This window comes from Buteo buteo, chromosome 23, assembly GCF_964188355.1.
Source record: "Buteo buteo chromosome 23, bButBut1.hap1.1, whole genome shotgun sequence".
Taxonomy (NCBI): Eukaryota; Metazoa; Chordata; class Aves; order Accipitriformes; family Accipitridae; genus Buteo; species Buteo buteo.
The window spans coordinates 16,869,329-16,891,355 of NC_134193.1; the positions used below are offsets into that span (position 1 = coordinate 16,869,329).

General features: G+C 42.3%; 1 protein-coding gene across 8 annotated transcripts; it reads left to right on the forward strand.

The window, feature by feature from the left end:
• Window positions 1–78: 78 nt before the first annotated feature.
• Window positions 79–21,701, forward strand: ODF2 (outer dense fiber of sperm tails 2). 8 transcript variants are annotated; one of them, XM_075055984.1, is made up of 21 exons: window positions 137–214; window positions 3,097–3,181; window positions 3,880–4,033; window positions 5,437–5,562; window positions 6,160–6,330; window positions 7,781–7,947; window positions 8,990–9,119; window positions 9,421–9,552; window positions 10,416–10,490; window positions 11,465–11,536; window positions 12,098–12,214; window positions 13,111–13,296; window positions 14,132–14,241; window positions 14,944–15,079; window positions 15,767–15,877; window positions 16,540–16,644; window positions 17,209–17,367; window positions 18,270–18,370; window positions 18,900–19,062; window positions 19,425–19,550; window positions 20,321–21,701. In XM_075055984.1, exons 3-21 carry the CDS (start codon window positions 3,926–3,928, stop codon window positions 20,492–20,494), a joined length of 2,469 nt encoding a protein of 822 aa, XP_074912085.1. In that variant the 5' UTR covers window positions 137–214; window positions 3,097–3,181; window positions 3,880–3,925; the 3' UTR covers window positions 20,495–21,701. The 8 variants fall into 8 exon arrangements, 6 of the variants coding, with proteins under 6 accessions (XP_074912087.1, XP_074912085.1, XP_074912083.1 ...); XM_075055983.1 differs by lacking the exon at window positions 137–214 and adding an exon at window positions 1,342–1,385; XM_075055982.1 differs by lacking the exons at window positions 137–214; window positions 3,880–4,033 and adding an exon at window positions 1,174–1,385 and having other exon boundaries at window positions 19,923–21,701.
• The last annotated feature ends 326 nt before the right edge of the window (window positions 21,702–22,027 follow it).

A 22,027-nucleotide genomic window follows, 5' to 3' on the forward strand; every position in this document is an offset into this window, starting at 1 on the left:
CCACGCAGAAATCACTAATGCACAGCAGTTACTTGAAAGATTTATCTTGCATGAAAGCTCTCTGGAATACCCCTGAAAATCAGTTTGGTTTTGTTTTGGAAAAAGAAGGATTAAGAGCAATCTGCATGCCCGGGACATCTCTAGATGTTTCTGCCGTGCAAGAGTAACAAAGGATTTGCTGCTGTAGCACTTGGATTAGGAGCCGTTTCTGCAGGTAACGTTGTGAAATACGAAGTCTACTGAGCTGTGCCGGGTAGAAATGCCTGATGTGTGTCGTAGTGAGAGACCATGCAGGTTTGAAAGGGAGTGATCTGCTGCAGCCCAAGGCTTAAATTTCCTTAACTGTCAACTTCATAAAGTTCTGTTTCCCCAGAAGAAAGGGCAGTTTTTGGGGAAGCTGGTTTGTTTGAGATATTTCAGGTGCAGCTGAGGTCGATCTGTAATGCAGCTGCTTGCATGGTGTGGGTTCTGTTGGAGGGGCGAGGAGGGGGGGGCACCGTTATTGGGTATAACAACAAAGGTTGTGATAGAGGTTGGTTGGTTGTTTTGCAAATGTAAGACTAGTTACAAATTCAGTTATGATCTGACAGGGAGGGGAGAAAGAAAATGTTTACAGTAAAAACAGCTGGGTTGCTGGTCTGTGACTTGCTGTATTTGTTAAAGCTGTTCTGTGCTGAAACTGGTGTTCCACGGTATGAAAAGAACAACGTTCTAGCAGGTAACGCTGCTTTAAAGAAAATGATACCGAACACGCACAGACAGGATCTTGGAGGAACCCTTTATGATCACTTAAAATACCCGCCTCTGTGACCCCTAGATGGAGGACAAGTCTCGCACAGCCTCGTGCCCCAGCACACACGAAATGTGGATCCGAGACGACACCAGCTCGGTGACACGACATCTCTCCGGCCGCGCTCCGCCGGGGCCGCCGTCCTCACCCGGGGGCAGCCGGGACCCAGCAGCGCTCGGTCACCCGGCTGCTGGGGAGGGGGTGACGGCCCAGGGGAGCGCGGCCGGGGTCGCCTCCCAGCGGGCGGCCCGGGGGAGCGCGGCGCCGGGCCCGGCCCGGCCCCTCCGGGCCGCTTCGCGTTCCTATGGCGACGGAACCCGTTGCGGGGCGGGGCCTTGTGACGCGGCGACGGTGGCGGCGGCGGCGGTCCGGATCACGAGGAGGGTTTGAATCGCCCAATGGGGGAGCCGCGGGCGGCGGCGGCGCGGCGGCGGCCCCGGAAGTGCGGCGGCGTCTCCTGCCCCTTGTGCAGCCTCCCGCCGCCCCCCTCGCCCCGGCTGCGGGGTCTCCATGGCAGCGGCAGCGCCTCCCGCCGCCTCCCCGCCGCCGCCGAAGACCTCCTGAGGCGGCAGCGAACCTCGCGCGGCCCTTCATGGTGAGGGGGTAGGGGCGCGCCGGGCCCGCTGAGGGGGGGGGGGTCCCCTCGGCGTATGGCCGCGGGGATGTCGGAGCCCCCGGGAATTATTTCTTCGGCGCCTTCCCCGCCGTGTCAGTAGCACCTCCTGTCTTGGGATGGTTCTTCCCGCTGCGAGGGAAAGCGGGAACTATCAGGCGACTTCAAATATAGGGCGGAAAGTGTGCTGGGTGTCGGGGCAGGCGTGGGGACGGGCTGCTGGGAGGTGGGGGGGGGTGTGTGTGTGCCACCCCTGGGGGGTTTCCAGCCCCGCCTGGGTAAAGCCCTGCTCTGACCTCAGAGCTGGTCCTGCTCTGACAGGAGGCTGACCCCAGACAAGGTCCCTGCCAGCCCGAGGTAGCTAGAGATTCTTTGAAAAGCCTCCAGAGACGGCAGGAGAGGTCACTTAAACTTCTGGAATAAACCTCGTTGCTGGTGAAAGCTGGGTGGCAGCATCTGAGTTTCACCTGTGGTGATTCAAAAGCTCTGCCGAAGTTCTCAGTCAGTGCTGGAGCTGATGCGCACGTTTAGTCCTGAGGAGAGTTTAAGCTCTCCTCGGGAAGGAGGGGATTAAAACGCCCAGCGGTGTTTGGAGTTGTTCATAGCTAGAAGCTGGGGGACCCTTTTCCTTCAGAAAACTGTCGCTTCCTGTTCCTGATCAAGGGAAGTACTGCTGCATCTTCCCCTCTGTAATGTTCCTAAATCTGACATGATGTACAGGTGTGTTTTGTCTTAAACACATACTGCTTAAAAACAGATGCAGTATTATTAGTTTTATTTAGAGTAGGTTATTACATGAACCTTGGCAAGCCAACAAATTAATCAATGAGCTATAACAAGTGATCTAAATTCTAGTCTAGCAGAAGTATTGTACAAAATCCTGCTCTACTGCATCACAAGCAGCACTTTACTTGTAACACTTGTCATTACATAGCAGATTGTGAAGGAGTGTTACCATAAGGTTAGCTAACTAAGCCTGATATACCACCACTTTGTCACTCCCCGATAGATATTAGTCCTTTGGAGATCCCTCTTCCCTCCCTCTCATTTCTTCCAGTTCCCCAAGAACCACCAGGCAAGAAGCTGCTCGTGCTGTAGCTGACTCCCAGTTCTGTGTGTGCTACGGGTTAGCCAACCAGTACTGATGTATCTGCTGGGCAGGCAGTGACCACATTGCAACACGAATCTGTGTGGTGCTGGGTTTCCTTCAGCATGAGTGCTAATTTGGACACATCTCTTCAGCCTGCAAAACTGTATAAACCTAGAATCTCAACATTTCAGTCAAGTTTTACAGAATTTGTTGATGATGGCAGAATTTAGGGTGGGTGTGGGGTTTGGGAGGGGATGTACAGGTACCCTGGAACTGTTCAGACCTTTTTTCTTATGAAACTGGTTAAAAATTGCAGTTAGAATTTGAAGGTTTGTAACTTTGGGTAAACCCATCACGTGTGATTGTACAAAACATTTTCCATTGTTTAAACCAACTTTCATCATCAGTATGTAAGGAATTATAATCTTGGTCCTTCCCTCATCGCATGTTTGTCAGAGGAAGCCAGGACACGTCAACTTTTGTTGTTTGGGTTCATACATTTGATATGTTTGAGCTTGCATGTTGCCTTAAATCAAAAGGAAGATGATGTTCAGAAATTGGCACCTTTTCCTATTAGTGGTCCTTTTATTATTTCTGTATCAGGTGTCCCTCATCCATCAACAATGAAGTGACTTCAGTCTCTGCACAGAGCACACTGTCAAGAAGAGCTAAAAGCTTTAAAATAACTGTAAGTAATTTTACCTAGGCTGACAAAAACCTTTCTGCCAGAATCAGATAAGTGCTGCTGGTGGATTTTTGTAAGATTTGCAATTGCATTATACCATTACCTCAACCAAAGCATCAAGCTCAAAGGTGATGACTTTAAGCTTGTGTCTCTAGGCTTTTCCACATTGTGTTAGGTATTGGTTGAGGTTATGCTTTTTTCTGAAGATTAAAGAAATGCCGTGATCCAAAAGCTTTTAAGCATTAGTTTAACTTCAAAAAGACACTTAAAATTAAGGACATATGAGTTTACAGGTTCAGGTTCTAGGATGGAAGGATCTGATGGTTTCCTGTTGATTTGTCTTAACTGAACTGTTAAATTAATGCTTCTCTTCTTGCCACTTCAAATTTCTCTTCATAATCAGATTGTGTTAGTTACTGGAACCTTTGATTTGCTCACTTGCTCTAAGACTGTGAACTCCAATGACTCTTACAGACACCCGCTATCCGTCAACTCTGTTTGGTCTTTAATAACCACATTAAAAGCAAAAAATACCAGAAACAGAGAAATTACTTGTATTAATCCTAGCTTTACAGCAAAATAGTGTGCAATTCAAAATGGCAGATGCTACTGAAAGAAACCTCCAACTTTAACCAAAGCTGGCCATTGTTGGTCTCTGGCATAGAGGGAAATGTTGTTATTTCCAGTTTCCTTATTCACAGGTTTCCTTTCATTGTATTGCCCTTTCCCGTTTGTGGGAGAAGAGCCATGAAGAACCGTTCCTCATCTCCCCCTTTGCACGTCCATGTGGATGAAAACACCCCTGTCCATGTCCATATTAAAAAGGGTCAGAAAACCACACCTGCAAAATGCCAGGTAGGAGTGTGTAGCTGGGTGTTTTTAAGGGCTACAAAGAGGAAGGTGAACGGTCCTAGAAGCACCACAAAATCTTCAAGGTCTGTTTTACCATTGTATTAGAACTGTAAGACTTGAATTCATATTCAATGGTGCATTTTCAGTAACATGTCTTCTGTGTTTAAGACAATTTAAGTATGATATAGAATATATAGTTACTTTTCATGTTCAAGTGTGTGATTGTGAGGAGTGTTGCTTCCAATGTGATGTGGTTTGGGGGAATTTTTTTTCCCTTTTGTTTCCTGGATTTGTGTCCTGAGAATGGTTTTTCTTTGGCTTCATGACTATTTCTGTAGGAAGGGTTTGGGGAAAGGTAATATCTAGGTGTTTCAAATTCCATCTTCATTGTATTAAAATAAATGTTTTTAGATAAAAAAAGAGTCTGGATTCAAACTGTCTTCTGGCATTAAGCATCTTCTCAGTCCTCTGAGCTATGCAGCAAAGAGGATGTCTTCATAGCCTTATCCGCAGTAGGTAGAAGGCAATACTGAAGTTGAGTATCTAGCTATTTCATATCTTCTTTTATAGTTGGATGTTTATGTAAAGTTGTTCTCAAGAGGTGATGGAAGTTGCTAGCTCATTCTTCCTTATGTGCAAACATCCTGTTCTAAGCACTCTATTAATTTTGTGTTTGTTGCTAATGGCAAATATCATAACGGGCCTGACAGTGAGATCAATGACTCCTATTAGTTAATTGCCTGTAGGGAATATTTAGAACATCTGATTTTTCTCTAAGGTTAGAACTGTGCAAAACCACTTTAACTTTCCTTCAGTTAGAGCACCTCGAGTTCAACACAAGTAAATGTGGATTTATTAGTTGACTGCAAAGCAGGGAAAACGCATCAGGGGCTTTTCATAACCAATCACACTGCACTGTTCTTTTTTCTCTGGTAGTGCTGTTGTCAAATGATATAGCTGCTCTTTTGTGAGTTGAATCTGGAATGGAGAAGGGATCTCCCAGGTTGTTCCTTCTTCACGTGAATGGGTTGTATTGCAGTATATTTTGGTGTATCTCCATACAGAGGAGACTTCCTTTCCCCCCTCCCCGAACTCCCAGCCCTGGCCTACTGGGTAAGGCTCTCGTCACAACACAAGTGCAGGTATCCCGGTGATATAACAGAGTTGCTATGTGATAGACAAGAATGTACTACACCTAGCCATACTATCAACTGAATGTGCAATAACCTTTCCTTCTGGCTTGTGTTAGCCTCCTCTGATGGCTGCTGGCTTGTCTTATCTGATGTATCATGTGAAACACTATGTGATGTTTTTGTATTAATAAACTTTCATTTGGTTTTGCAGCACCAAAAATCGTAAATGGTTCCGTAAAAGTCTGTGATTTATTTTATTTTCTCTTTCTTTAGCAAAAGCACAAACAGAAAATGAAAGGGGATACCATAAGCACGTGCCGAGCTGTGCGGGTGAAAACTAAGGCCCCCTGGATGCCCCCAGGCAAAACATCTGTCCGGGAGTCCACCTACAAATGGGAGGTATGATTTTCTCTTTAAAACAAACTTTCAAGTTTATCTGAGGTTGAAGAGAGCAGTTGTGTAGTGAGGGAGCTGGGCTGATCTGAAAGAAGGCTACTATCACCTACCATCCATTTTAAGTGTCTTCTTGAAATCTTTTTCACCTTTTAATATAGAAAAATTGGAAATTAATTAGCAGCCTATGGCCATATCGTGCCTTTCTGCCTCTAGAAGCCAGACAAAAGTCCCCTTCAAAGTCTCATCTGGAGGCACAGCAAGTGGCTGCTGTTCTTAGTCTCTTCCAAAGCATGGAGCATTTGTGTAGTATTGTGTAATATTTTCTTTCTCATGGGTTGATAGTTTTGCCATTTGTATTCCTGGCTCTTCCTAGATAAGAATTTGAATTTTCGTTAATTTTTCTTCTTTTTCCATTCTAGTCTTTCTGCATTCTTGACCTTTCCCTGATGGAAATGAAAGAGCTGTTTACAAATGGTTTTTTTTCCTTACTAGCCCTATTGCAGTGATGTGACCTGGTCTCTGTTTGTGGCAGAGTTAGGGTTAGAATACTGTTATAACTTTATACTAAAAAAATTATGCTCTTCATTGCTTTTCTACTAGGGACCAACTCACCGCCTAGAAATTACACCTCCAGATTCAGAAAAAATGCTGTCAGTATTGCGCCTGAGTGACCTCTCTACAGATGAGGAGGATGCAGTTTACTGCAAAATGAACAAATGTGAAAAGAAGTTAGATAGCCTGATGAATGTGGTGGGAACACTGAAGAATGAGGTGAGGAGATAGTGTAAAGTTACCTGCTTACTCAGGCTTTGTAGCTGATTGTTTGGCACTGGAGACTGGAGTCAAGTCTTGTTGCAATGGAAGATTACCCAGGCCTTTGATTTTTTTTTTCCTTCTTTTTTAAGCAAGCTAAGCAGTCTGAGTTGTTTAGAAGAGCTGAACTATCCTAGAGAGAAATTTACTAAGCCCTACTATGAAACATTTTAAAATATTATCCATTTAATAAGGTATTGCTGTGCTTCAGTTTCCAAATAATGTCTTTTCCCAAGCCCCAAATCTGAAAACTGGTCCTTCCAGAAGGTGAAAACTACAGTATGATGATGTTTTATTGTCAAAGAATCCACTTACTCAACAAGATTATTTCTTCTGACTCCGTTTCAAAAGGTGCAACCCAGTGATGTTGTGTTTTCCAGATAAATAGTCTCTTACATATTTGACATAATTTAAAAAGTGGGTAGGAGATGTTTCCAGATTTCATAAGATGCATTATCGTGGGGGAAAACTGCGTTTTTAACTTTGAGTTAACACTGAGGGTAGCAAGTCTTGTCGTCTAATTATTTTACTCAAAACTACATGAAGTTCAAATCAGTGAATAAGAATAGGATTTGAGTCAAGTAGATTCTTCTGTTAAGTGTTTTCCATTTTATTTATTCTACAAAATTTAATGGAATTACTTGCATGATTGTAAAACAAAAATCCATTTTGATACTTTCAATAAGTTAATTAATAAGTTAATCTAAATGTTTGATGGTGTCACTTAAATAAATCCATGGTGTAAGATCACATTAATTTTGTTAGCTTTAATTCTGTATAAGCCAGGGAATCTCCAGTGACCTTCTTTTTTTTGCTGCAAAAAGAAACAAGTCCAGTACAGTAGTTCAACCCCCCTCTATGTTCTCTCTTATTGCATATCTTCAACTGTTTGTAGTGCTCTTAACTGCCACATGGGATGCACATGTCATTCATGAGGAGCAGTAGTCAACTTCTGAGCCCCATTCAGTTCTTGAGTAGTCTGTACACAACTCCAGCCACACTACTAGCAGTGACACTGAGCTGTCACAGAATGTCCTGGGAAATCCAAAATGGGTAGATGGAAACAAAAATGCCAGGGACTATTTAGGTTGATTTCACCCAGTTCCCTGGATCTCACAAAGCAAGTGGAGCAATGTGAGGCATCTCCACCATGTGGACTGCTACCAGAGCTCCTTTCTTGCCATGTTTGAGGTCTGTCATATGTCTCGTGGTTGATGACAATTTTTGGTGTTTGACTTAGAGCCAGGACGCTTGTGTCTCCCAGTGTTTATGGGATGGGAGGTATTTCCAGGCAATAAGTAAGTTATGGCGTTCGTGCGCAGGAACAGCCTAGAAGTATCTAGGCAAAAAAAAAATCACTTTAAAAGCACCTGGTTTGTCTTAAGCTCTATTTAAATATCTTCATCAGGTCAAGCTTCAGAAAAAGGAGGAACAGCAGCAAATGACAAAGCGTCTCCTTGAGGAGCAGAAAGAAGAACTGAATGAGGTCACACAAGAGCTGGTAGAAACAGAACATGAGAATACTCTGCTCAGACGCAATATTGAGCGCATAAAGGAAGAGAAAGATCTGACTGTGTAAGAAAGCTCCAGTTGTCTGTAGTTACTGCAAGTAGCGGTATTTACAGGGCACCTACCTCCTTTATTGCTAACATTATTTGAGGCTGTAGTTTGTACCCTGGGTTGCAGTGCTGCTGAAGAACTGATGTTCTTGGGTTTTTCATCACCTTTTAGAAGGGGGACTTCAGATGGCAATAGCTGCAGAGAAGGGCTCTAGAATGACTACTGGAACGGAAAAAATACTGAGAGGAACCTGAGAGCGATTGGCTTGTGTGGCCTACTGGAGGGTCATCCTAGCTCTGCAGTTAATATCTTGAAGGTTAAGAGACACTGTTTGAATTGGGATGATACTGGTGGAGCAACAAATGAATAAACATGGAGCTGAAAACTAGAGGAGAATTTTTGGCCTTTGTGAAAATCACACTGAGAGAGGAGTGACAGCCCCTGAGAGGACTGAATCATTTTTTTTTTCTTAGTGACCTGAAGGTCTCCAAGTCTAACATTTTTGTATCTGCTTTGTATCTAAAGAATTAAGGAAGTTTGTGTCTCCAGGGGGACACTAGTGTTTTAAGAGAGTTAGTTTTATTTTTTCCTTAAGATCACTTGGAAGTTAGTACTGGGTATTACTTTTTCAGAAAACTTTGTGAATGCTTCTGAGATTAATAGCCCTGGCTAAAAACTTGGAGCAGTATATCTTGATGTGCTTTCCTATTTCATGTTCAGCCATTTGGAGTCTTATTTCTGGTATGGCTTAAGTGCCCAGGAAAAGCACAGCATTGTGTTTTGGGTTTAAAGTGTGTGCAGGCTTTGTATAAGCCCAATTTGTCCCCCCTAAATTCCTGTTTCATAGCTGTGGTCCTAGCAAGCTTCTGGTTTCTACTTGCTTCTGTCAGAACAACTGCCACACTTGGAAGAGGGTAAATCTTAAGTAGTGTTTGTTTAGAGCTTTTATCCTCTGATTTGAGGGTTTATATGAGTTTTAACCCAATCAACTGTATATCAATAGTGATTGGTACAGCTGTCAAAGCTTCTTTCTCTGATGGCTTAATTCTCATTACAGGCTACAGAAAAAGTACTTGCAGCATGAGAAGGAGTGTTTGATGTCCAAGCTGAGTGAGGCAGAAAGGGATGGAGCAGCAGCAGCCAGGCAGATCCATGCCCTGAAAAGTACAATTGGGAGACTCAACATTGTAGGTGTTGCCTTTTTTGTTCTTGCCTTTGCTATATTGGCCTGTTATATGGTTGTCTTAGAAATGTAATATTACAGTTGCTGATCCAGAAAGATATATGGAAAAGTGGAGGTTTTTAATATGCTTAAGATGTTTGCTAGTTTTGTTTGGAAGTGGGGTATTTACTTGCAGCATCCAGTCACCTTCTGCACGCGTGGTGCTGACTATTTCACTGCTTATGCTTGTATCAGCTTCATACATTAACTCCAGGTGAATGATTCCTCTCTTATTTTTTGTTGTTGTTGTTTTGTTTTTCCTCTAGGAGAAACACATGAGCAGCTCAGACATTAACACACTGACAAGACAAAAAGAGCTTCTGCTCCAGAAATTGAGTACCTTTGAAGAAACCAACCGGACACTACGAGAACTTCTCAGAGAGCAGCAAAACCGGGAGGTGAGCAGTGCTGTGTGCTTGAAGACAGGAGGCTATGTTGTCTTGTGGACTGAAGTGGAGTTTGAGAGCTTTTAACTGCTCTTTTTTTTTTTTTTTCCAACCCTTCTGTTGACCCGGTGTCATAAAGAGTGGTTAGGTTTTTTTTATCCCTGTCTATGTCACACAGTAAGACTGACTTTTCTGCTGTGAGGATGTTAGAGCACCTAAGTCTTTGACTCTATTAAAAGGTATAGATAGGCACTACTGTGTTGCCAGCATTTTCTCATCTGGATACAGCTGTATCTGCTGATCATGCTAGTCTGAAATGTTACTGCTACAGTTGCGTTGGCTGAAGTCTGAGGACTAGATGAGGCCTTAGCTAATGGGAGCCTAAGGATGTTCAGAGCTTTATTTTTGTAGGCTGTAAGAGCAATAACAGAGAAATTGTAAACGGTTCTGTACTGCTTGTACAGAACAATTCTATGCTGCTTGTAAGAGCAATAGAGAAATGAAATTGCTATTCCTCCTGTAGTTTATATTCCATTTGAACAAAAGCAGGCTGATGGTAACGGTTCTTTCAGCCACCAGTGAGACTGAATAAAAGGACTGAGTTCTTCCACAGGACTTTCCCTGAGTAGTGGGAGAGTTCAGAAAGATCTTAAATTGCCATCATGCTTTTTATTATAATCTTTGACTGAGAAGTGGGAAAGCTTTCTGAGATGGGTTGATATGTGAAATATTTAGCAAATTTGATGCTTCTGGGTATCTTCTGAGAATTGCTGCTGCAACTGTGAGGAAATGGTTGATTTGCCCAGCTCCATTTAAAGAATCTGTATAAAATTGACTTTTTAGTTAACAATTTTTCTCACATATTTCTTTTGTAGAAGGATGTCCAGAAGATACTGGAGCGGCAAGGAGCACTGCTGAAAAGGCTGGCTGACTCAGATGCAGAGAAAGCAGTAAGCAAACCACAATCTCTTCCCCCCCCCCCTTTTTTTTTTTTAAATGATAAAATCTAACATGACAAGCTCTTCTTGTCTTGTATTCAGCTGTCAAGTCTTACACTAGTGCCTTTTAGACCAATAAAAAATACTTTGGCTTTTGTGGTAATCAGAGCCACTACATTGCTCCTCTGGTTAATAACCTACATTTCAAAGTGGATAGATTTTCATAGCCTTTGAAATACAAGAGCTTAGAATGGGGATAGCACAGCTGAGACCTACATATAAAAGCACCATTAGGATTTACAGGTCTCAGCTATAAAGGAGAACTTAAGCCTGTTCTTATGTTTAAGCACAAATGATTCTGCTTACCTTTTCTTATGGTACTGAATGTACAAAGCAAAAATTGTACTACATGTTTCTTTAAAAAGAAAACTCTGAGGGTGGGAGAGAACAAATATCTACTGCCAAAATACGCCTGATGGTCAGTATAGAATTCTTCAGTTTGGAAATCATCTTACTGTTTATGTATGTTTATCATGTTATCCTTAGAGACAGAAAAGCATGAAGAGGGTAAGCTTTCTGTGTCTGCTTCTGTCTCTGAATGAGCGAGTGACCTGGTGCCAGTTTTTGTTCGTTCCCTTATCTGTAAACTGAGAAAAGAGTTCTTACATTGCCACAAGTTACAAAACTTGCTGTGAGACATAGGTAATGCCCTTTTATGTCTGTGGAGTATATATTCCTGTCAGATGCTCGTTATTGACTGGGTATCCTATGCCCTATTACACAAATGTATGTGCGTCCCTTTTGCTTTCTGCTTGAGGAGAATGCAGCCTGTTTTTTCTAGCACTGAGGATGCTGTTGCTGCGGATACCAGACAGTGCGCTGTAGATCAGAGGGTCTCAGGAGGGAGGCAGTTACACCTCTTTCCCTCCAGCTGCCAACCTAAATGTGTTTGTTACTTAACGTCTGAGTGGTGTTTGTTTTCCCAGCAACTTCAGATGAGGCTTCAGGAGAAAGAAGAAGAAGTGGACAATCTTACCATTCAGATACAGACAGAAAAGGTAGTTCCCTTTTTCTGTGTTCTTCTCCCTGCTCCACCTTCCAGTAGTCCAAAATATGGGTTTGTATTTGTAGACGGTTACTTTTTAAGGGATGACTGGCTTGCTTATAAAACTAGACAGACAGCTACCAATTCCCACACACTTGTGGATTCTGTGTTCTGCTAATAAGACACCCTTCACAAGGATGAATAGGTAGTATTCTCTTTGCTTGGGCTGAATTGCCTTTCTGTGTAAGGTTCTGTTGGTTCCTGATGTCAAATTCCAGTCTGTTTCTCTGTTCAGGAAGTAAAAAGGGAACGTAGGGGAAGAGATCAGATATAAAGGGTGTTATGCCTCAGAACAAATCTTTCAGGCTGGTCATTCACATGTGATGTAAAATAAATGGCTACTCATTTGTTCCCCATTTTGTTGGAGTAGAACTGCTGTGAGGGTCCATCTGAGGAAAGTGGAGGTAGCTGGAGATCATTCAGTGAAGAAATCTGAGACTGCTACATATTATAAAGTGTTCCTTCTATTAGCTTGTTGAGGAAAAAGATATGCGTCTTGTTGCTTCTTATTTAGGACCAGGCAAAGACAGCATGCGAACTCTCCAAATCTATGGAGGCTGTGAGAGGCCATTTACAAGCACAGTTGCGAAACAAAGAAGCTGAGAACAATCGTCTGTCTATACAGATACGGGTATGTTTTCAGTGGTCCCTGGGGATTGTCTCTTCATTTTCTCTCATGAACTGAATTGACTGACAGGGGAAGTAGCACTCACCAACTATTCTTCTGCTGCGTCTGGTAGACTGAAATATTGGCTGGTGATGTTTATGCCACTAACACACAGCATACTTTTCAAATGAAGTAAGAAGAAGAAAATCTCTTCACTTTTGATGCATGAGGCAAAATCATAGCCTTAAGGTCTATGTGCATTAATTAGATATTTTTTTTCCTAAGTTAATTATTGCCTAATTATTTAAAAGATGGCTTTAATTTAGGCAAGCATCAAGACGGATTGTAAATTATTTAGTTTGCTTTCTGGGAAAAATGCTGTGCCATGATTTCCTGTATTTGATCACACTCATGCATGCTTTCTTCAGTATTAATGAGGAGGCGAAAGTTGCCCTGGTTTATCTTGTTCAAAGTCTTATGTTTAACACATCTATTGATGTTGAGATGAACATATGTATGTTGATGGTTTGGAAGAGCTTTAATTCTGTTAAGCTATATAGCTGCATAAAGCAACATTATTATATGTGAGCCTTTCAATTAATAAAGAGAATGTTCTCAGGTAGATCAAAAGACTGGTAGACCAGTATTTATCTTGGTCAGGAGAGGAAATCAGTATTTTAGAGAGCAGCTTATGAAAGAAGAAAGGAAGACTTGGAAGGAAAGGAAGACATGTCATGCTGACATGCCTGTCAGCATTGCAACGAGATTGTGTAGGTGAAATGTGATTGCAAGTACCCCCAGGCTGGAGGTTGGGGGTTTATCCTAGCTCTCTCCATTGTTTCTAGGAAATTAGTTGCTGCTTTGGGTATGCAGGTATAAGGACATTATTCTGTGTGGTGTGTTTTCTCCCCCTGCTGCAGAATTTGGAGCGCAGTGAAGCTCAGCATAAGGCAGAGGTCGAACATATCATGCAACAATTGAAAGAACTAAGGCAGAAGGCAGACCGTGATAAAGAGGCCCTGAAAAAAGCCATCCATGCACAAAAAGAGCGGGCAGAGCGAAGTGAAGAGTATGCAGAGCAATTAGCTGTCCAGCTAGCAGAAAAGGTACCTGATAATACAGGAAGAGAGACCTCATTTCAGATCATGCATCTAAATCTTTCACTTCTGGTAGCAGCCCTGGGGAGAGTATCTGCTTTCAACTAATGAGATTTATTTCTGTCTTGATGCTTTGGCCCATTTATGCTAAGTTTAGAACAAATCCAGTTTTCTCAGCTGTCACTATATTCACTGCATGTCCTTAACTTAGGACATAAAATAATTTAGATCATACTAAATTAGCAGATCTGGTTTTTTGCCTGGTTCTTTAGAACCATCTGAGGGTTGACAAAAGCTGATAAAATAAAGCGTCGTGGTTTTGGCTGAAAATTCTGAATAGAGTTGGCTGGTAATTGAGAAACTAGTCACAGAGCAGAAAAGTACAAAGACTTAGAGTTGTACTGGAATTTCCTGTTGAAAAACAACTGAAGGATATCAGGAAAAAGTAGAAAAGTTAGGACTAAAATCAGAAGAGAACATGGGTTTCACGCTACTTGATTGGTTTCTTTTTTCTCCACTGTTTTTAGAATTCCAGGGACCAGAGCCACTAGTAGAATCTTAGCCATGCTTTGTATTTATGATAGTTCATCTGCCTTCAAAGAGGATGCTTCTTTCACTGCTGTTATGTCTGTTGGCTGACAGTAGTGTTGGAGAACACCTTTCTGAAGGATCAGGAAGAATAAAAATAAATACTTGTCCTCAATATTTTAAAAGTCTTAGTGAAGTCTCTGCATGCATCATGCTTACCCATATCAGCATCTCTGCATATTGTCTGCATATCCCATGTGCAGTGACCTTTTTTTCACCCTTGCTCTTTTCCTCATGTATTTCTTTTGTTTGATAGGACAGTTATGTTGCCGAGGCACTGTCTACTCTGGAATCCTGGAGGAGTCGCTACAACAAAGTAGTAAAGGACAAGAGTGACCTTGAACTGGAAATTGTTACACTGAACAGGTTAAAATAAAATTAGTGTGGAGAAACAAGCATGAATGGGGATGAGTTCTAAGTTCAAGGATAATTTAATTGAATTGAATTTAATAATTTCATTAAATTGAATAATTTAATTGGATTGCCTGTAAATATCCAAGCAAAACCAGCACTGCTTAAGGGCTAGAGCAGAATTTAGAGAGAGAGAGATGTGGCTTCTGCTGCTGACTTGCCACAGCAAAGGCAGGCTTTTTAAGGGTTTGCCGACCCTTAAAGCTCTGTTCCTTTGCCATTTTGTAATGCTTTGAAAGAATTAAGGTTATCTCTCTTTTGAGGTCTGTTTGAGATGCTTGAATGGAAGGGATTAGAAGAGATAGGCAGTATAGTTTGTGCCAATTTTTTTGTGAAGGTAAATAAATGTGTTGGTATCACTGCAGTACCGCTGTTGCTGCAGGAGAATATAGGTAGGTACGAGACAAGAGAGAGGTACCTCTATCCTGTGTATCTTGGAGGCAATGTATCTGGGCTCCAGGGGGACAACTCAAGTTAATTTCCAGCAGGTTAAGGAGATTGAGGTGGTAGAACAGTGTAACAGATAAGTGTGCATATGTGACTGGAGAAGGAAGATGAAAAGATAGGGAAAACCCATGTTTCTGAAGCTAATTTTCAAGGGTTAGGAGTCTTATTCTTTCTTGTCACTTAAGGATTAATTTTCTTTCTGTATGGCAGCCGTGTTGCAGACTTGCTGGAACAGCAGACAACCCTGGAGGACAAGATGAGGGAGGACAGAGAAGCTTTGGTGGATAAATTGCATCGACAGACTACAGAGACCACTTCTTTCAAAATGGAGAATGAAAGGCTAAAGGTCAATTATTCTAGGGGTTTGAAGCTGAAATGCTAGGGAAAAAAAAGGAGAAATTATAACAAGTTGCTTGACCTCTGAGGACAGAATTGAATTGCACCCATTGCTGCCATTTATTTTCAAACCAGTTTTACCATAACCTGAGTATGACAGGGCAAGTATGCTGGAAAGAGACATAAAAGAAAGAAAGTGAACATTCTGAGATGACTGGGTTTCTTCCACGTTTTGGCTAGGAGTATCTCCAATCCAAATACTTATTCTTCCAGCTGGGATCTTACATCTTGTCCTTACATCTTCATGCTGCTGGCCAGAGAACAAACAATAGTAGCTCATGCAGAGAGAATGGTAATCTCCAGAATAAAAAAAATGGCTGGTATTTTTCTCCTGTCAGCTCTTACCACTGTGATCTTGTAGGTGACCTACATTATTTTCTTCTTGGAAAGCTAGGCATTGATCCAAATAAGGAGTGGCCCTAATCCAAGTAGCACAGCTCATTCAGGCACATGGAAAGACCGCACATCCATCCCAAACCTCTGTGCCCTGCTGATGTAAATTTGGTAACCCACTGAAGTCTGGAAAGTTTTACCAACTTACACGGACAAAAGTATTTTTTTCTTAGTCTAGACAATGTTAGACAGCTAGCGTGGCATTTACTTCCAAGTGCTCAATGGAAGATGTTTTCTTTTTTAGGCTAGTGTGGTCCCAATGGAGGAAAAGCTGAACCAAGCGCAGATGGAAGTGCAGCAGCTCAAGAGCTCTGTTAGGAACTACGAAGGGTTGATTGAAACCTACAAGTCACAGGTAGGCATCTTATCAAAACCTGCAGCCCTTGCACAAACATGTTTTCTCCCTTCACTGTTGTGGCTTATTCTGTAATGCCTTAACCCTTTGTTTGCTCTTGGAGGATGTTGCAGTTTCATATGGCTTTGGTCCTTTTGTCTTTATTAGCCTGATTTTTACTCAAATGGCAGCATCCAGACTGCCATGTGCTGTATGCCAAAGTGTGGAAGTCTTGCCTTCCTCACTATGTGCTGATAACTTGGTCATTAGGAAGAACTGACTCCCACAGCAGAGATCTTGATTAATGGAAAACAAAAGACTGGTTTTAATTACTTCACTTTTCCCTGCTCCTTTTCAAAAAGTAAAGGGGAATAGTGAGATGCTTTCTTCTGACTTTTAGTGTGCCAAGTACTGTTCCTTGGCTGCTTTTTGGGGGGGAGCATTTTGCATATTGTGGTAGTAGGAAGACAAGGCAAAAGGGGAGAACATTTGGTGGAAAGCCCAAATTGTCCAGGTGGCAGAAGCAGAAAGTGAACTTCCAAATATAGTTCTGGAGTGGTGGTTAGTGTGGCAGGAAACTTGTTGCTGATCCTTGAGCAGTTTTAGTTACTCCAAAGCATTGCACATTTGTTGAAAACTACATATAGCAGATAAAGTATGTGGGTTTTTTTTTGAATGTCCAGGTGTTGAAGACCCGAATAGAAGCAGATGATGTGGCAGCAAAACTGGAGAAGTGTGATAAAGAGAACAAGACACTAAAGGATGAAATGAACAAGGAAATTGAACTGGTAACTATTCCTCTAAAGACTGATATGTTGTGAACATTCATGGATCTTAATGTTCTGAATGTAGTGAAAAATGGCTATGAATAGGAAATAAAATGCTTATCTGAGTTTGCCTTTTCCAATAGTTTTTCTCAGGACTTGTTCCTTCTGCAAAATTTATTGAATATTTAGCAGCTTCTTTTTTACTATATGGTGTTCTTCAGGTGTTTAAATTGCTTAGTGTGTCCTTTGCTGCAGAAATAGTGGTTTAGAACAGTGGACTATGCAGGTTACACCATTGTCTGATGTGGAACAGCTGTCCTCAAAAAAGAGCTTGTACTTCTAGTAAAATTGAAGCCCAGGTTCCAAGATGCTCATTCTCTCTCCATCCATAGGGAATGCCAAATCCTAAGAGAAAGCCTTTTGGAGTAGGAGAAGACCTGAGGCTTTGAGCTCCAACACTGGCCAAATATCCACACAGTCTCATCACAGTTGCAGACTAACAAAGCTTCATTGAAGTTGATAAATTTTCTAGTCTTGATCTTATGAACATTTGAAAGTTCCTCATGTTCTCTTCTTTGACTGTAGGCGCGTAAGCAGTTCCAGAGCCAGCTTGCTGAACTGGAAAAGCTGCCCGAGATACTAAAGATCACAGAGACACGGCTAGCAGAATGTCAGGACCAGCTTCAGAGTTATGAGAAGAAGAACGTGGACCTGTCTGTCATGATTGCAGATCTTCGTCAGCGGGTAAGGGACTGGCAGAAAGTACCTGCAGCACTGCAATCCGCAAGTCTGAGACCAAGATGAATTTCTAATCACAGGAAGGTTCAAACTTCGTCTCTGTTTTCGTCTCTTTTTGAAAAGATTAAACGTGCACTGCAAAATAAAGGTGTGTGGTATGTCTTTGTGCAAGAAGTTAGCGGCGTAGCTGGTAGCATTCCTTACTGTTTGAAAAGTTTCTCGTCCCTCAGTGCAGAACCTTATTGCGACTTGAATAGCAGCAGTGACAACACTTGCTAATGCCAACACTTGCTTCTGTTACTTCCATTATCTTGTCAGCTTTCCCTCCTGTGGTTGTCTGCTGATAGTGCTGTCTCAACCTTGTTTTCTCACCCAATTTCTCACTCAATTTCAGGTTGTTTTCCCAGTCTCTGTTTTTTGTCCCCAGAAGGACTGCTTAGGTATTGCAGGGCAATTACAGACAGGCATGACTTCTACAACCATGCCTCAAGACGCAGCAAATGATCTCGCAGTCTGACTGCTTTACTCTGATTGGCTTGGAATTATAAACCTTCCTGGTATTTCAGACTCTAATGCCTTTGTGGGCTGCTGTCATGTATGTGGCTGCTTTTTAATGTGTGTGCTTTGCTGTGCTTACAGGTAGCTGCTCTGCATGCAAGCATTTACAGACCTGGCTTTTCGTTTGCAGTACAGAAGAATTTCCTCATACCTTTCCAAACATTAACTGGAACCACCAGCAAAATAGATGTTTTAGTGCTTTGCTTTTCTATCCACTGTTCCTTTTTTGGGGCTCTCCAGAAATTATGAATTGAGCATGTTTCCTTCTGGAGAGCTGCATACGTTTTAGGTCGTTGGTTGTGTGTGTGTAGAGACTACTCCATAAAGTAATTATTTACTGTAATTTTTAGATTGAGCTCCAGGGGGACAAAATGGAGATGACAAGAGAGAGGTATCAGTCTGCCCAGGAGGAGAAAAAGCAGCTCACCTTGAAGGTGGAGGAGCTAGAAAGGTTAGAAATATTAGGCTTTCTTGCTCTCTTAACCTTCCATTTCCATCCTCTTCCCATTGTTTTTTCAGGGGATTGAAACAGCTTCAGTCTTGTTCCAGTCCCCCATGTGCCTCCAGGGTTCTGTGCATTTGTTTATCCCACAAGGATCTCTAATCAGTAGCAGTCCACTGGAGAGAGAGTTATATGTTTTTGCAGCACCTGTTATGAATGTTGTTAGAAAGGATGATGGCTTACATAGCAGATAAACCAGCTCCTTGCCCAATCTAGCCTGACAATTTTGAGGTTACCTACATATTACAGTATTTCTTTTAGTGACATTGTCTGGGAAAATGCAGGTATGTGGGTACTTTGTATGTCCTTCAATCTTTGAGATTTTGATGTGAGAAATGGAGAAGTGTTTCTTGGGGCACTCACCTTTCAAGGGGGAATAGAATCTATTCCCAGACTAGTCAGGACCTGACAAAAAGGCAGACTGAAACACACGCCATTTAAAATGAATAGGTTTCCTTCCCTTATTGTCTTAACCTAGAAAACTAGAGACAACGAGTGCCCAGAACATAGAATTCCTTCAGGTCATAGCAAAACGTGAGGAGTCGATCCACCAGTGTCAGCTGCGGTTAGAGGAGAAGACCCGTGAATGTAGCTCCTTGGCACGTCAGTTGGAGATGGCCATTGAGGATGCCAAAAGACAAGTAAGTAATTTCTTGTGTTTGTGAATTTTCCCCAAACTACCTAGGCTGTAAAAAGGGAACAGCGAGAATGCTGGAAATACCTCCTCAGCCTATGACCAAATTCATGAAAATCATCATGTTCAGTGAAATACAAATAATAAAATGTGCTGGTACTGTTTGTCAGCACTTAAACCATTGAAAAACTGAACCCTGTGCTCCAGTTTACAACAGAAGAGAGGAAAACACAAAGACTGAGCTGCTGCTTATGTATGAGAATGTGTCCAATTAAACTTGATAGGGCTTTTGTGGGCAATAGGATAGGGAAAAATCATTCTTCCATAGACAACCCTTTAATATAGTTGTTGTTCTGTTGTTACACGTAGGTGGAACAAACTCGAGAACGAGCAATGTCTAGAGAGAGGGCAGCCCAGTCCAAGATGTTGGATTTGGAGACCCAGCTGAGTAGGAATAAAACAGAGCTGAACCAATTGCGTCGGAGCAAAGACGATGTGAGTGACTTGCAAGGGATACTCTTGGTGTGCTGGTGGTGTCCTGGCAGCAACTGGAGTCCATAAACCAAGGTCCTATGGACATGCTGCAAAAATCATGCAGAGCTGTGTCTGAATGTGACATGTTGTTTTATCTGTCCACGACAGATGTGTGATATGACATGTCTGTTACGTCACTAATTCAGGAATGTGGACTCTCATTTGCTTGTTACTTATAGCAATGATCTGAATGAACTTGCTCTAATCTTCCATGTACGTGTACAAAAAGAATCAGACCTTTCTTCAAATGAGATTTGCACCAGATGCCATGGGCAGATTTCAACTTCACTTACTGTGCTTGGTTATCTGAGAGAGATGCAATTTCTCTTCTAGAGGAAATGATTTCTTCTAGAAGAAAGAAGGGGAATCTTTCATGATGTCCTGTTTACCCTGCTTGTTACTTGAGTTTTACTTGGAATTGGATTGGCACATGGATCAGGTCAAGTTGCTTTTCAGAAAAGAATGTGTTTAATTCCCCATAACTATAGCTAATCAGTTTCAAAAGCCAAACTGATTAGCTGCGTTGTCTCTTGTTTTTATCAACGGGTTGCTGAATGGAGTTGGTAATGAGCAGAACAAATTATAAATATCATAGCACCATCTATGGTAATGTGATCTACTGCTGTGCTAATTCTTGCTGTCTTCAGCACTTTTGGGGAACAGTTTAAGTTTAATGTGAGTAGAATGAATGTTACTGTCTTTCAGCCTGTGTTTTGTGCTTCTTTATGTAGGCAGAGCGCCGCTATGAAAGCCGCCTACAGGATTTAAAGGATCGGTTGGAGCAGTCGGAGAGCACCAACCGCAGTATGCAAAACTACGTGCAGTTCCTCAAGTCTTCCTATGCTAACGTTTTTGGAGAAAGTGCCTTGCTGGGCTCTCCCAGCCGCTCTCGTTCTTCTCCATGAGGACAATGCTCTCCTTGCACCTCTGGTTTTAAGCACAAAAGGAGCCCTATTTCAAAGCCATATATTATTTAGAAAGTAGGTTGGCATTTCAGGGTCACTGTCAGGAGATATTCTCCTCTTTTCCTTGCAGCATGAGATGATAAAATGATGGTGGCATATGTCCTAAGTGTGGGGTATCAGCAGTACCGGATTGATGCTGGAGGTCTGTGTTACACCATAAACTGTGCCCCAAAACCAGATAGTTTTGCATATGATGGAAAAGGTCCTTTTCATCCTGGAAGGTCCTGATGGTTTCAGCTCATAAAACCTTTCAGTAGTTTGTTCAGCATGTTAATGTTTATTAAGAGCTCTTTTCCTTTTATGCTTCCTTTTTCATTCTGTTTCTGTGTTGGGGAAATCATGTGGGTTTTTTTGTTTGTGTGGGGTTTCTTTTGTTTGTTTGTTTGTTTTTTTAACTATTGAACACTGTATTGATACGTTGGATGGTGAGAGAGGGTCTATCCACCAGAAGTGTGTAGCTGAAAATAGCTTAAGTGCCTGGGCTCTACACTTACAAGAGATTATCTCCTGAACCACCACAGCATTTGTAAACAGTTTTATACCAGAAATAATGATTTTTATTTTTTTTTTACTTCATTCTTATATATTCCCCGATCCTCACCTTTTTTCCTGAGTGTGATGCTAGTGTTGCTTTACTCCTCTCACCCTGATTTCCTGATCCTGAATATCCCCAGGACTGAGCCAAAACCATCTGAATTCAAAGGAAAGATTGTGGTTTAACCTCAGTGGCACTTCAGCTGGGGTCTTGGTGTGAATGCCACACAAGTTCAGGGTGTGCATGAAATACTGGCTTGGTCGTAAGCCAATTAAAGAGCAGCTATGGATACTCCTTCATCAAACTTGCCTGCACCTTCTGGAAAATCGGGTGTTCAATGTATTGAGTCCCTAAAACTCATGCGCGCTCTACTGCCCTTTTCTTTCCAGTAAATGATTCTTATGGGGGCAAAAATAGACATTGTTTTTATTTTTATCTCTTTCATATCCTATTTATGTGCGATGTGGTCATTAGGCAGTATTTCTCATGAAGGTTTTCTAAGTTAATTGTTTTTTGGGAGTTCTGCAATTGTGTGTGTGTGCTTGTTTAACACTTCAAAAATCCTAAAGGTGCTATGGTAAAACAAACAATAAACTACACTTTAATTGGTTATGTTGGGGTTTCCTCTTCGTTGTGTTGCATCTAGGGTCTTCTAGCCCTTAATTTGGAAAAATGAATGCATCCGCGGGGCTTTGTGCAGGCAACTACGCTCCAGCCCCTTTCCCTATCTCAAGGCCTCCAGCCTTCCCTCCCGGGGCCCCTCCGCGAGGATACACAAAATAAGGGAAAAAGCGGCGAAGCTGCGGGTATTTCACGGCCCTGCACCTTTTCTCACCGCAGCCAGGCCCCGCTCTCCGGGAGGCGCCCCCGGCGGGACTCGAACCCGCGGCTCTGGAGCTCGGCGGGGAGGGGCGGGGCCCCTCCTCCCCGCCAGGGGG

Coding starts and splice junctions, on each gene's coding strand:
- ODF2 (XM_075055981.1), top strand. CDS start 1,189: ATGGGGGAGCCGCGGGCGGCGGCGGCGCGGCGGCGGCCCCGGAAGTGC. Junction 17,368..18,269: donor TTGCAGATCTTCGTCAGCGG/GTAAGGGACTGG, acceptor TGTAATTTTTAG/ATTGAGCTCCAGGGGGACAA. Junction 19,551..20,320: donor TGCGTCGGAGCAAAGACGAT/GTGAGTGACTTG, acceptor TTCTTTATGTAG/GCAGAGCGCCGCTATGAAAG.